This window comes from Vitis riparia, chromosome 7, assembly GCF_004353265.1.
Source record: "Vitis riparia cultivar Riparia Gloire de Montpellier isolate 1030 chromosome 7, EGFV_Vit.rip_1.0, whole genome shotgun sequence".
NCBI classification, from domain to species: Eukaryota; Viridiplantae; Streptophyta; class Magnoliopsida; order Vitales; family Vitaceae; genus Vitis; species Vitis riparia.
In genome coordinates, this window is record NC_048437.1 from 5,409,103 (window position 1) to 5,424,394 (window position 15,292).

The 15,292-nt window shown below is 32.4% G+C and overlaps 2 protein-coding genes across 3 annotated transcripts; one reads left to right on the forward strand and one right to left on the reverse strand.

Annotated features, from left to right (window-relative positions):
- Window positions 1–6,697: 6,697 nt before the first annotated feature.
- On the forward strand, window positions 6,698–10,875 carry LOC117919431 (adenylyl-sulfate kinase 3). Of its 2 annotated transcripts, XM_034836636.1 has the most exons (7): window positions 6,698–7,247; window positions 7,509–7,628; window positions 8,462–8,611; window positions 8,689–8,807; window positions 8,938–9,022; window positions 9,580–9,626; window positions 10,430–10,875. In XM_034836636.1, exons 1-7 carry the CDS (start codon window positions 7,043–7,045, stop codon window positions 10,526–10,528), a joined length of 825 nt encoding a protein of 274 aa, XP_034692527.1. In that variant the 5' UTR covers window positions 6,698–7,042; the 3' UTR covers window positions 10,529–10,875. The 2 variants fall into 2 exon arrangements, with proteins under 2 accessions (XP_034692527.1, XP_034692528.1); XM_034836637.1 differs by lacking the exon at window positions 8,462–8,611 and having other exon boundaries at window positions 6,700–7,247.
- A 2,634-nt stretch (window positions 10,876–13,509) lies between these two features.
- Window positions 13,510–15,021, reverse strand: LOC117919432. The gene is made up of 4 exons (XM_034836638.1): window positions 14,770–15,021; window positions 14,307–14,451; window positions 14,133–14,203; window positions 13,510–14,044 (listed from the first exon to the last, which is right to left on the reverse strand). The coding sequence occupies exons 1-4, from the start codon at window positions 14,977–14,979 to the stop codon at window positions 13,820–13,822; spliced, it is 651 nt and encodes a 216-aa protein (XP_034692529.1). The 5' UTR covers window positions 14,980–15,021; the 3' UTR covers window positions 13,510–13,819.
- Between the last annotated feature and the right edge of the window lie 271 nt (window positions 15,022–15,292).

Here is a 15,292-nt window from a genome sequence, read left to right on the forward strand (position 1 = left end):
CCATAGCAGAAAAGGCATTGTCTGCTAACCAGATATGAAATTGAGTTGATGAATAATTTGAAATTTGAATAGAAGATGAAGGTTGATAGCCATTAGGCATGCATTAAGGAAAAAAAAAGAGTTAACTTCATTTACCCTTAAAACTTTGACTAATCATAATTAAAGTGTGCTGATAGTGACTTTAGAAAAAATTTGTATAAAATTTTTGGGTTTAATACACTTACTCTCTCAACCTATTGGTGTTTTGGTTACTCATGTTTAAAATCGAACACGATGCACTCGAGCTTCTCAAATATCATCACTTTGCCTTTTTTATTGCTCAATATTAGTTTCAATGGATGGAAATGTCTCATGTTGTACATGTTAATTGACTAATTAAGGATAGATTTGTAAATTCCTAAATCCAAAAAGCCCCAAATAGCTCTCCCTCCCTTGTTCGTGTTCATTCTTTCTCCAGAGCTTTAACCCTCGAAACCCTAGAAGCCCTCAATAACTAATGTAGACATTAAAGGACCCAGAGTTCAATATGACGTAACAATTTTTATAATTTTTGTACTTATGCTATTATATGGAACATTTTTTATTTTATATTTTTTCAGTTTTTTTTAAAAATAGTGTCAGATTATAACGATATCATGCACCATTTTTACAAAGATAGGCAAAGACATTTTCTATTTCTTGTTAATAATGTCTCTGTCATTTATCATCTCAATTTTGGCATAAATCTAGAATAAGGTTTTAATTAATCGTTACAACATGAAGTTTACTTGAACCCGCCTAAATTCTCCAAATTGGTGGAGGCCGAATTGAGATTACAACAGGCGTGATGATAATTTTGTCACCCGTGACAAATTATTTTGAAAACAATATTAATTTTAACATATTTGATTTGAAAATCTCATTAATTAGGCAAATTATGTTGACATGCACAATTTATAAAATATGAATAAAAAGAATACCTTAAAAATTAATTTTAATGGAGAATGCATTTAGGGAAAATAATTTTTGTTTCACACACTTGAATAACGTCTACCTTACATTATTTGAAAATGCCCTTCTATATATTTTAGTTTTAAAATAACACTGTTTTGATCTTAAAGTAATATTATTTTGAGCTTAAAATATTTATTGGTTGAATAATTTATCATCTTCATGCGAGTTAGAATGGGTGACAATTCATATATATATATATATATAAAGACATTTTCGAGTAATGGGAAGTAAATTCCGGTGCATGAAATAATTAAGAATTATTTTTCCCAAAATACACTTCCCATGAAAATGACTTTTTTTGAGTTTTCTTTTCATTCATATTTTATAAATAATGCATATTTATATAATTCTCCCTAAATTTATTGTATTTGAATCATATATAATCATATTTGTATCATAATAATGTCAATGCATATAATTGGTTTAATAAATAGATCGTGTGTAAGGTTAATTGCCCAATCTACCTAACTTATTTAATCAATTTATTTAATCAAGTGAACATGATTTGCTGAAAGTTCATTTAATTCATATAAATTAATTTATTATATAAATATAAATATAAATTAAATAATTATAATTATAAATATTATATATTAAAAAAATTAGATAACTAATTAGAGTAAAATTTTATATATTTCATTAATATAAAATATTAGAAATATTTTATGTTTAAAATATTAAATAAAATTATAAGCCAGTGTAAACTAATTTATTTTCTATGTTAGAAATATATTATAATTGAAAATTAAATAATTAAGAGGTCAATGGACTTTTTTTTCTTTTGTGTTTTTTAAAACATAAAATTAAAGTAAAGAAAGAATTCTTTCAAACTTACCTTAAAATTGTTTTAAAAAATAAAGGTATTAAAATAATTTATTCCCTCAAATTTTAAAAATTTTAAAAGTGATTTTTAAGTATATGGATAAGTTCATATTTTTTATATATAAATTTACCATTTCTCATATAGAAATTACTACTATTTTTATTTATTTATTTAAATAAAAATAGAATTTACTATTAGTTTTTATTTTTAAAAACAAAAAATAGAAAAAGTCTATTCATACGAAAATAAAAGTTAAAAACCACTAAAAAATATCTTAAAAATAGTATTTTTATAAATTTAAAATCTTAAAGAGGTTAAAGGTGTGTTATAATCATATTAATAAATTCAAGTAATGCTAACTAATTATTTGTGTTTGACAACCTAAAATCTTACATGGTGGAACTACCTAAAAAGGTGGTGAATAGTTAGTCCTTTAATATATGTCAAAAATTTCAAGTTCTATTGTTAGGATATAATTAATCAATAAAAGTAGAGAACATTCAATCCCACAAAAGACACAATATTTATACCAAAACCACTCACAAAACCTTTTAGAGACTTTGTAAATGTAAAAATCATAAGGTTAGCCGACTGCAAAGTTAAATCCATTTAATATGAAGAAATAGGTACACAATTTTACCTTAGGTGCTCTTTATTGGATTCCTCAATAACTCAAGGAGATGCAATCTTGCTACCATAAACTCAACGAATTTTGATTTTTCTTTGTAAGACTGTTGGGTCAAGTGAGTGATGACCTAAAGCTTAGGCGCATCCGTGTGAAATTGTATCATATAAGACATATATATACATGATAAAACCTAATGGTCTTAGACATGATTTAAAAATCTTATTTTGTCAAAAAAAAAGAGTTAGGCTATGTTTGGTTTTCAGAAAATTTGAAGGAAAATGTAAGGGAAAAAAAATACAAAAGAAAAATAGAAGGAAAGAAAAAGTGAAGGAAAATAAAAAATGGATTAAAAGTTGATAAATTATTTTTATTTTTTACTTCAAACTCATTTTATTTATTTTAACTCATTAATATAAAGATTAAATAATTTTAAAATACATAAATTTTTAATTAATTTTAATTATATTTGATTTTCTTTTATATTTTTCATAAGACAACCAAATATGAAAAAATAATTTTTCTTTGCATTTTTTTTTTCTTTCCTTAGTATTTTCCGGGAACCAAACATAACCTTAAGAAAACTAGAAAAACTTTAGAATCTAGTAACTTTGGGTAAATCCATTATAAAACAAGACTAATTAAATAAAACATCAAAGAAAAATGGGTAAATTGAGCCATTGAAAACTTATAAAAAACTATTCAAATTAAACAATAATTGAAGTAAATAAGTAAATAGTAATAGGAAGAGAGATGCAAATGTCCCCCTACGTCCACTCTTCTCAATCTTCTTTTCGAGTGAGGGTTCCACTAGCTAAGACTTTAAACCACACTTTCAATTTTGTATGCTTAAATTCATGACTCCAATGGACACTACATCCCTTTCAAGTTCAATAATAACTTGAAGTTTCGACCACTTAATATTTGATTGATAAATGAAGTTTTACAACTTTGAATCCTAGCACAAGTTCGGTTCAATATAAGAAAAAACTAGGATGAAATAAGACAGTGCATTAAATGGATTTGCAAGTGAAAGAATGAATACACTTGAATTGAGAGTTTTGCATGAGAGAAAATGGTAGGTAAACATGCTAATATAAGTGTCATTTACTCAACAAATACATATAAGCTCTCCAATTTATATGTTTGAGGTTAAGAGAAAACAACCTTAAGACACTTGAAATTGAAAAATATGTTTGGACCAGTTGAGTTTTGATTGGAATGATTAACTAGTCATTAGAGCATTTAATATATAATAGGTGATCATTTGTCCTTTTTAAGGTTCGATCGACCCTTGACCAAGAAAGCTAGAAGCTCTACTAGTAGCACTAAGGTTTTGGAAGAGAGAGAAGATTTTAAACATACTTGTTCGGTTCTTGACTTGAAAAACTTAACCTATTTAACTGATTCCTAATTGATTCGATTCGTTCAGGGTTTCCTTGATTGATTGAGCTTAAAACAACGCAAAAATGTTTTTTTTTTAGTCTTAACTTTCCAATAACTTAAGCAAAAATGTTTTTGTAGGGTATTTTTGAAAGATTTAAACTAAGGTTTCAATATGAAAAGCATATCCATTTAATTTTAAACATTTAAGCTTCTTTTTTAAGAAAAACTAACTATAAATGAATGTGTTGCAAGTGCTTGAAAAATAATTTAATCCTAAATGCACTCAAAAGATTTATTTTACAAAAGTTCCTATAACTTATGAATTTTCACAAATCCATCTCTTTCCGTCTTCTTTTCTTGTCTTTTGAATCTCTTCAAGGTATACTTTAAGAAGTCATCAATGAAACTTAGAACTTTACTTGATTTGAATTATTTGCAAGTCTAACATTTATTTTGTAATTATCAACACTTAATTAGGAGAAACCTTAGACTAACATCTACTATTAAGTATTGGAGCTCCATTTAAGGCCATTTAAGCACTTTGATATAATTTTTCATTTTTCAACTCTAGTTACCCTATTTTTTTTCCTTTTTCTTTTTATATAGATTTTTAATTAAAATTATCTTCTATATTAATTTATTTTTTATTTTTGTATAAGTCTACTCTATACCTTTTAAGTCATTATTTTCAATTAATTCAGTCACACTTATTCATATAATCCCAAGTTAATTTTGGTGCAACCTTGAGTCTTTGTAGATAGTGTAGATTAGAGGAAAATATGTAAATTCCAAAACTACAATGAATAAAACAAAATTGTCCACATAATTAAATAATATCAATGTCAATCAACTCAATTCATTTATTAAATATTAAATGAATCATATTTGGATTGAGTTAGATTTTCAGCATTTCTTACCCCCATTAAATTCAAGAAGATAAAGATAAAAAATAAAAGTTATTGAGATTAAAATAATTATTATCTTTTCTTTACTTTCTTACTATTTCCTTTTCTTTAAAATTTTTGTCATCCCAACCAAGTCTTCAAAAAAAAGTTATCAAATGTAAAAGTACAATGTCAAAACATCAAGAAATAGAATAAATATAAAAATAAAAAATAAAAAATCAAGTTTTGATAAATAAAAGCCATTTTTAAATAATATTTTATGTTTAATATTAGCTCATGTTAAATCGGAGTTGCAGTCAATTTTTTTTAAAATATTTAATATTATAGAATTTTATTAAACATAAAATAATTTTTGTACCTAAATTAAAATAAGATATTTAAAATATATATTTTTATATTTATATTCAATTATTTTTTAAGTTACAAGTTTTTTTTTTTTTTTCTTTCATAAAATTACTAAAACAGAAAAAAAGAAAAAAAAGGAATAAATTACTGATTAGCGGGCGCCATGTCAGCTTTCACTATAATTTCACCTTCATTTGTTTTCAACTCACCTACCCTAAAAAATTAGGTATTATCATCCTTCCATATACAAGTGGCAACCACGTGTGTCATATCCGAAATTAAAGTGACACTTAATAAATATTTTTTAATTTTTTTAATTATATAATATATTAAGTTAGATTCTTACTATATTCTAACTTTTCTAACATATCCACCTAACTTAACTTTTATAATTTTGTAACACTTACCTGCCAGCTCATCATGCACATCGCGTTGGAACCCATGCAATTATTTGTGTTTTCAATAACTTTTATTAGAATAATATTTTATTTCATCCAACTCATTAATCGATATAACAATAGGTCCGTAGTTATAATAAACTAATCAAACTTAAACAGTCCGTGTAGGAACCCATGCAATAATTTTGATTAAAATAATATTTTATTTATCTGCTCTTTTGTTTTATAATTTCATTTTGACATTCGAACTTATAATGTCTGTAATTATTATATTCAAGGAATTCCATATGGGATTTGTCTTAAATTTGGGAGTGTTATCCCTTCATTGGGAAAAATTTCCTTTTAACGTATTTTTTAATTTTTTAGGATTAATTAATTAAAATGGATGAAAATATCTCAAATTTGTAAAACTAATTTCTCCATTTTTGAATTTGAAGTGCAACTCAATTTTGACATAAATACCTTTTAATATTTCTATTATTAACACGTGTTTTAAAATAAAAGGTTATTTTTGTAAGAAAAAATTGAGGACATTTTTGTCCAAAATGGATATTTTTTTATTAAAAAAAAGTGAAATGTTAGTTTTATAAAGAAGTGCTCTAAATAACATAAGAAACTTGAATTGATAATAATTTTTAATATTTTTTAAATTTCCATTTTTTAATTTTTAACTTTAAGCCAAATTAATACATATATATTTTTTAACAAATAGGATATTTTTTCTCTCCTTTTATAGGGTTGGGTAAATTATAAAGATAATTTTGTAACATATTTAAAGAAAACTAAAAAATTCCTTTTAAACTTAGGGGATTGATAGACAAATATGACTCTCTTGCTTTAAAAGAAACTAAAAAATTATTATATAACCAAATAAGTCTCATTAGTTTATATAGTATAAATAGTTTTATTATTTTATATTTAAATTAATTTCTTTGTCTATAAAAACTAAAACTCATTTTTTATACCTTAATATTATTTTTATATTTTTATATCATTATTCATTTGTATTAGAATTTGTAATAAGAAATATGTTAAAAGACATTTTAGGGTGGACGAATTTTAGAAAATAATATCTCTAATACCTAATAAAATGATCGTTACCATAAAAAATGTTTAGGGTAAGCGCTCCTCCAATCCTGTTTGTTCATATTTTTCAATAATACTGATTGATATGCTCAACCAAACAGGCGTTTAGCATCACGGTCCACAAAACGCGTGGTAGTCATTGAGGCAAGGTCTCATTCAAAAATAGTTCGCCATGTTGTAACATCCGGAATGCCTCCTCGAATTCAGTGGAAACTTTTCGTGGAAGCGAAATTGGAATTAAGGATGGAGGAGAGATGAGAAATCGAATTTGCCACCCACCGTTCTTCTTCTCTCCCGTTGTAGAAGCGTTCCGTCGGTTTCAGCAGCTCCAATTTTATAACCGAAAACCGTTATGGCAAAAAATCTCAGTCCGCTTTGCCATTACCCGCTATAAATGGGCTGCTATATCTTAGAGCATCTTTTTTTACATATTCCGCTTTGAGTTTCGTTCTTTCTTTCTTTCTCCTATTGACTCGGAAAGATGGCTGTGATTGGCGCGGCCCCGTGGAGGTTCTGTTCGTTCTCGGATTCTAAACTTGGATTTTCGGATTCCCTGTCGTCGCCGAGCGCCAAGTTTGTGAGGTGGAATGCGGTTCGGTTTGATGCAGTGAAGGCGAGATCGAGGCACGTGACGCCGATTAAGGCGGTGAAGGCGTTTGTCAGTGGCCAAGCTGATGGTGCTGGAGGTATTCTCACTTGCTCACTTTGTTTGATTGTGCTATGTTACTTTGAGCATCAAACTTGATGTAAGATTTGTCTGATTCTTGGTGATCGATCGGAAGTTCTTGGGGAAATTGATTTTGTGGAGATTATTTGATGCTTTTCTTGGTACGGAGCTCAATGAATATTTGCGCACGAATACTAGTATTGTTATTTTCATCTGAGCATGGAATTCGGTATTACTTGGATCTGTTTAGGTTCTAATTTCTATTGATTGATATAACCAGGTAAAAATGGTATGTCGACAAACATTGTGTGGCATGAATGTTCTGTAGATAAATTCGAGAGGCAACGGCTACTTCAGCAGAAAGGATGTGTCATATGGATTACTGGCCTCAGTGGTTCAGGTTTGTTAATGTTGACTGTTTACCTGCGATTCCTGGTTTTATTGTTACTTGGCTTTGGGCTTCTGTGATATATGCTTTCCATGCGGAAGAACGCTGCTTTGATCGGCCAGATGGCCAGATCTCAAGTGAAAGCACATGGGAAACAGAAATGAAGGATGAAAGAGATGGGGAGATCACGAGAGGTATTAGGTGAAATTATGAAGGAGCACTAAAAACTCGTGCCCTAAATTCAATGCTTTGTTAATAGAAAAATTAAAGCTAGCATATTTATATGAATGGAAGAACTAGCAGATATCTCCCGTATAATTACATATTCTCATGGCCAAATATTGTGGTTTCTAATTCTCAGGATCCATATTTGTGACTTTACCGAAAGGTTTTCAGCAACCTGTCTACCTAACACAATCTCACTTTCTTTAGGCTTCAGACTAGTTGCAGAAGATACAGACCATGGCCATGGCACATGCAGGGTTATTTATAACTGATATGGTTACTTTGATTACAACTATTATGAAAGAATCCCCACCATCCCACCATCCCACCATCTCATTTTATTAGTAGAGTATGCATGGCGGCTTCATTTCTTTTTATCATTGTGCTTATGAAAATACGAAAGAGTCCTATAAATTTAGGTCCAAAGTCCAAATTGGTCAGCCAAATTGGTCAGCCAAATTGGTCTGATACAAAGATTAAAATGGAATATTACTACTACTATTACCATTAAATTCTAGTAAGTTTTAGCTAGAGTAACTTACTCCTTTACTACTACTATTTCTTTTGTCTCTCTTAATAATCTCTCTTTTTTACTTAAACCATGGGGATCTAATTTTTAGGAAAAAGCACTTTGGCTTGTGCCTTGAGTCGAGCCTTGCACTCCAGGGGAAACCTAACTTACGTCCTTGATGGAGATAATGTTCGACATGGCCTAAACCGTGATCTTAGTTTTAGAGCAGAAGATCGTGCTGAAAACATACGAAGGATTGGTGATTATTGTTTTGGTCTTTTCATTTTTCTTTTTCTTTTGAAAGTCAATTAAATTCCACACCTCTGTGATTATTAGGGGAGGTAGCAAAGCTATTTTCGGACTCGGGTATTATTTGCATTGCTAGTTTGATATCTCCATACAGAAAGGATCGAGATGCTTGCCGTGCAATGTTGTCTGAAGGAAATTTTATTGAGGTATGTGCTCCTTACAGTTTGGACCATGAGTAGAAAGGTTCATCACTACCACTAACAATGAGTTGGACCTCGAAATTAGAGTAAGGTTCCCAATTTCTAGTAATAAACTGACAGGTTTTACCTTTCATAGGTATTCATGGATATCCCCCTAGAGGTTTGTGAGGAAAGGGACCCGAAGGGTCTATACAAGCTTGCACGAGCTGGAAAAATAAGAGGTATCCTTTTTAGGAGTCCGAAAATAGAAAATTGGGATTCTGAATAATCATTGCTTTTCTTTCCTGTTTTATTGGAGTAATCTTCAGTTTCCTAGGATCTCATGTTGATGATATATGACATCAAGTTAAGGGTCTACCATTTGGAAATTCGGGGACAACCTTGTTCTTTTTATATGCTTGGCTTTAACATGATTGTCATCATCAACTTCAAATTGAAAAAGGTTTATCACACTAAGAGTACCGTGGTTCATAAAATTATATGTCTTGCTTGCACTCCTGAATAATTACTGAGGGTCAAATTGCAAGGCTACCAAATACCTAAAGTTGGTTTCATGAAAAAAAAAAATGAACTTATCATTTTCTTTCCTTTTTTGATTTTTCCTTTTTGCTAATATTAAAGCCTGCTTTCTCACTGATTGACCTTGTTTGTAATAATGCTTATATTTCAATAGTGGATGGATTTATCATGTTGCTACTGCTTGTATCAACCTCCACTTGGGCAGTTGTCACAGTAAAGAATAGATGGTTAAATGCTTGTTTACTTTGGATTTTTTCAGGTTTTACAGGGATTGATGATCCATATGAGCCACCATTGAATTGTGAGGTATTTCTTATATATCCTCAGAGAAAATCTAGATATGCTTAACATTCTTGAACTTACAAAATCATGAACATGCACTAAAAGATATCTAGTTATGCTTTTAATAACATGAACAAGTTAGAAGACTCTGGTTTAAAAGAAATTTTAAGCATATTGTCACAATTTGCTTAAATGATCATCCATTGAGTTTATATATGAAAGTAGGAAGCTTTTGGAGCCTTATAGAGTAATCCACACTTATACATAACTAGTGGAGGAGTATGGAACATTTTGGAGAAGTTTGGAGATGTCTACACATCTCTACACAAGGATGAAAGACAAGGGAAGTGTGTGAGGCATTGCAGAGAGTTTCAAATAACTCTTATATATAGCTTTATAGTTTCATTGTGCATCCTATCTACCAAGTCGAGTAGTGTTGCTTAACATAACTAGCTAAGATGAGGGAAAGACTGATTTAGTAACATCAAGTGGCTTGAGGTGTCTAAATGCTGCATGTGAGTTTAGGAAAAGCCTAAGTCCGTGACAATATTCTGACTAGATGGTTGAAAGAAATAGGAATTTCTCTAGTAAAAAATTTGCTAATAATTAATATAAAATTGTATAGAATGGGGCTTTTCTAGTTTCCATCGACAATCTTTTATTCCTTTAGTCAAATAAATTTGAAACCCCTATTAGACTGAGGATACCAAGTTTTACTGTAGAGATATATTTCATAATTGATGATTGTATTTTGTAGCTCATGAAAAATTTTTATTCCACGATATTCATTTTAATAAAAAAATGTAAAAACAGATTTTATTTTGTAGGTGGTATTGCAACAGACTGGAGGAGACTATGCTTCCCCTAGTGATATGGCTAAAACAGTAATATCTTACTTGGAAGAGAAAGGTTACTTGAAGGGTTAATTTGTGGAGAAATTCCAGGATTCCTAGCTGTCAAAGCTTCTTATGCCCTGTCAAATGATATGTTGCAAGAATGGAAATTTACTCCATTAAGGACTCGTTTCCTGGCTTTGGAGTTGAAATTAATGTCAATGCTTCAGCATTTAATGTTACTGTTCATTGTTTTGAATGTTGTCTCATGTACTATGGCTTTCATTAGTTGGTCCACATAAAAATAGGGGAGTTCAGTGATAACAAATGTGTATGATTTGAATTTTAGCAATAAACTATTGGTTTATGATTTGATTTTAGTAATAAGTTTTTGGTCGTGTAATAAGATTTCTCAAATTTATGCAGAATGCTTAAAGACACAACTCTTGCACTTGTAGAGAGGCAAGTGCGCCTATTTTACTATTTTGAACTGCCATGTTATGATTTGTCTGCACTAACGTGGTCAAGCAACTTTAACTTATTTGCCTGGTGCATCTTATATATTCAGAACTGTGAATGGTTGAAGATGCTTCCAACATCTCCAGGACTTCACATTCAGAACTGTGAATCTTATTTGCCTTGTGCATCTTATACATTGAGAACTGTGAATGGTTGAAGATGCTTCCAACATCTCCAGGACTTCACATAAAGCCATTCTTCAAAAACACATTATCCGAAAAGTTAAATTGAGTTGAGACTGACATTTAAGGTTAAAACAGTTATAAGCTGTTGCTGTATTTTTTCATTTGCTTCAAGATGATATGTCGCTGTATGTAGGCTCACTTGTTTGTCTAATAGGTGAAAGTCACATGAGAAGAGTCTATAAGAGATGGGGCCGGTCAATTGTAAGAATGAGGATGAGCAGTTGCCAGCAAAGAATGTGGAGGTCAGATCTCCGCGCCAGGTTTTTGTTCTGCCTTTTATCTTTTTCTTTCTTTTTTTTTCAAGGAAATAAAAAGAAACCAAGATTAAACCGAAAGAACATCATGTAAAAAGGCTATTTTGTGATAGACAAGGAATCTAGGCATCCTGTACACGAGACCCTGTCAAATACCACCAGTTTATCCTCTTTAAATTTTGCTCAAATATCAGATTCATTAGGGTACAATAACAAAAAGCCTTTCAGTGGTAAAATCAGGTTCCAGTTTTCAGATATTTCTGGGGCTTAGACTTCACCTCTTACTGAGGTCAGTGGAAAAGAGCTACACTGTTGAAGGCGGTAATACATTTCCTTATAAAACTGGATGAAAGTAGCCACACCACAAGACATCTGAATTCAACCGCTGTGAGTAAAAATATCAGATACAATATCCAGATCTGTTCAGCTAAGGCACAATGAACAGTAATAAAATGAAGGCACTCTTCATCAACGTCAAATGCTAAATCTGGCTAAAGATTGCCAGATAACTTGACAATCGAGCTTATAAGAAGAGAAGCAATAAGATTGAAAATCAAATGAAGGCCACACCAAAATCTCCGATACGGTGTCTATGGACGGACAAGAAACAAAACACAAGTGCCATGGTAACTGACCTTGCTGCAGAGCTCACAGTCTCAAAAATGGTAGAGAACCTCCGCTCCTGCAGATCCCAAAGTGTGGTCACACACAGACCCAGAGCATCAACCACCATAGCCAATAACACTGCCATCTTCCACCAAGTCCACCGCCTCCCCCACCAAAATATGAATACCCAGTATGAAAGCCTCAGATTCTAAAGCATACTGTCAGGAGAATAGGGTTTTTCCTGCCCAGTGCCCCCAAGGGAGTGAGGAATTCAGTGAGTTCAACTGTTTCTCACTTCTATCTCAGGACCGAAATTGGCTTATCCTCAATCATCATATGACAACTTTGCACATAAAGAGCAACTCGGTTGCTTCCGCGTAGCTTCCTCTATAATATTCGTTGGTCCCACCATTTCAAAATTTGAGTTTTGGGTCAAAATGGCCCATTTTTGAAACTTAATGTTGAAAATGGGCACATTTTGAAACTATTGTTCAAAATGGCCTTTTTGATGCCACGTAGGCGCCACATCATTCAAAAATATTTTTTTTTCGTCATTATAGTGAAAGCCGTAGTTGGGAAACGCGACTTCATTTTTGCACTAACGCCGCAGTTGGGAAATGCGGCTTCATTTTTGCACTAAAGCCACAGTTGGCAAATGCGGCTTCATTTTTGTACTAAAGCCGCATTTGCCAAACGCGGCTTTAGTTCATTTTTAAATAATAGTATAGTAGTTAATAACTGAGATTTCAATTATAATAATTTTTAAATTTCATTCATAAATTGTAATTTAATAATTTTTTAATTAAATTTTAAATTTAAATAAAAATGAACTAAAGCCGCGGTTGGCAACCGTGGCTTTAGTTAAAAAATGAAGCCGCGTTTGGCAAATGCGGCTTTAGTACAAAAATGAAGCCGCGTTTGCCAACTGCGGTTTTAGTGCAAAAATGAAGCCGCATTTCCCAACTGCGGCTTTAGTACAAAAATGAAGCCGCGTTTCCCAACTGCGGCTTTAATGCAAAAATGAAGCCGCGTTTCCCAACTGCGGCTTTCACTATAATGACGAAAAAAAAATATTTTTTAATAATGTGGCTGGCGCCTACGTGGCATCAGAGAGGCCATTTTGAACAATAGTTTCAAAATGTGCCCATTTTCAACATTAAGTTTCAAAAATGGGCCATTTTGACCCAAAACTCTCAAAATTTACCACCCACTTCAAACTTCAAAGTTAAAGCTCCACCTCTAAATGCTTCTTGGTCGCCGCGCCCCTGCACCTTTCTTAGCCTTTCCGTTCTGGTGGCGTCCACTCCTGCGCCTTTTGACGGAAAGAAAAGGATCATTTGGAAGCTCTAGTTCTTACAATTTTGAAATAAGCTACGCCCGTCGGCAGCCCAATATCTCACACCTTCATTTCCGATTACGGAATTCCATGAGCAAGATAGACATTTATATATATATATATAGGAAAAAACGGCTCTCAGAGTATTATACGAAATGGGCATGCGATTCATCATTTGACATGGCAAACAAAAAGAGAATTCGGATGCTTTACTGCAAACCCTGCTTGCAATTATGAAAGTAAATCCACTAAGCATAGTACACAGTACTTCAAAGAGGGGCGATCAAAAAGGCTTTTGAATATTGGGCTAGCTTTTACTGATTTCAAATTACCACAAGGATAGCGTCTTTCAGCCTAACAATTTGCAACATTGGTCATCACATGGATGAAATAAACAATCAGAAAGGACCAATAGATGTGCTCCACATCAGATGACCTCTACATTTTGTCACTGCAGTAGCAAGGTTTCTATGTCTCGAATTTGTTAACTTCTTCCCAACTTGATCTGCCTTTCTCGGGCAATTGAGGGTAGCCATCTCTCCCCCCTAGTTCTCTTCAGTTCTGCAACCCTTTCTTCCTCCCTTTTGGCTGCTGCTTTTGCTGCTGCATCTTTAGCTTCAAGTCTGGCTACTGATTTCTGACAAGCATCTCTTGCCGCTGCCATTATATCCACCCCATCAACAGCAACAGATCGGAGTTGCCCTCTAAACTGTGCAATACACCATCCAAATAGCAATTAGGCAACATCAAATCTAGATAACGAATCAACTAAATTGCCCATTGATGAAAGATCAAACCTTCTTTGATTTCTCGTCAATCTCATTCCCTGGAAGAATTCTTGGTCTCTTTCTTGGTTGTTGAATTTTATCTGGTACCAATGTGTAAATACATCACAAAATGGTCAGAAAGTGGAGATTGATCAACCTAGTTTCCAAACGTAGTAAAAAAAATGTTTGATGAGTTTCACTTACCCATATGATCAAACACTATCCCTGGAGGAGCATGCTTAAACAACCGAATCCCACCTTCATTTGTCTTTTCGTTATCGGAGATATGAATGAGATCTTCCACCATCACTAAGGTGTTTTCTATGATGTCATCCAAAAGCTTTTGTGCCTGACATGGAGTTTGTTCATCAATCATTTATTCACACAATCACAAAGAAAATGATCAAACCCCAAAACTATAACTTCTCTAATTAGGATATAAAGATCATCTGGTTCCCAAAATCAGTTACATGGTTCACCAGACACAGATGATATAAAGATTATCATTCATTTTTTCTAAATCTAAAATAACAGACGTTTTGCTACTCATATTTTAGCATCCCCATGTTTTGGGTTTTCTACCGAGCTTCTCAAATCAACAGATTTGAGTGCAAATGTAAATCAACAATCAGGAAAATGTGATGGCGAAGGGAGATAGAGATTTGACCTTGATTTGGTAGTGCTTCAAATTTTGGGATTTCTGATTGGTGTTTGTGCCATCCATGGATACGGCTGAATCTTTGGAGGAAGCAGCGAAACCATTGCTGGTGGCAGCGGTGGTGGTGACGGCGGAAACTGAGTCGATGGCTGCCTTCCAATCAGCGTCACCGTCTTCCTCTCCGCTGCTACTGCAACTACCACTCCCCGGACCACCCATCCGCCACCACGGGCCAATCTCTCTCTTCCTCACTTCGCACAGAGAGGAATTCAAAACGCACCGTTTTAAGGAGACTATGTCGAAACGACGCCGTTTTCTCAACAAAAGTCATTAAAAATAAAATAGATTGCCCTATGTCAAAACGCATCGTTTTGGTTCAGCTGCACCGCCGTCGAGTGTCGGACCAACCCTCTCTCGCTCTCTCTCTCTCTCAACGAGCGCGGCGTACAACCAGAGGAACAGAGCCCTAGCTCCTTTGAATGAATTTAAAAAATCCATAGTTTATCTAATTGTCATCGCTATCTTCGCTGAA

Coding starts and splice junctions, on each gene's coding strand:
- LOC117919431 (XM_034836636.1), top strand. CDS start 7,043: ATGGCTGTGATTGGCGCGGCCCCGTGGAGGTTCTGTTCGTTCTCGGAT. Junction 8,808..8,937: donor CTGAAGGAAATTTTATTGAG/GTATGTGCTCCT, acceptor TACCTTTCATAG/GTATTCATGGATATCCCCCT. Junction 9,023..9,579: donor ACGAGCTGGAAAAATAAGAG/GTATCCTTTTTA, acceptor GGATTTTTTCAG/GTTTTACAGGGATTGATGAT.
- LOC117919432 (XM_034836638.1), bottom strand. CDS start 14,979: ATGGGTGGTCCGGGGAGTGGTAGTTGCAGTAGCAGCGGAGAGGAAGAC. Junction 14,452..14,769: donor TGAAGCACTACCAAATCAAG/GTCAAATCTCTA, acceptor ACTCCATGTCAG/GCACAAAAGCTTTTGGATGA. Junction 14,204..14,306: donor GATAGTGTTTGATCATATGG/GTAAGTGAAACT, acceptor CATTGGTACCAG/ATAAAATTCAACAACCAAGA.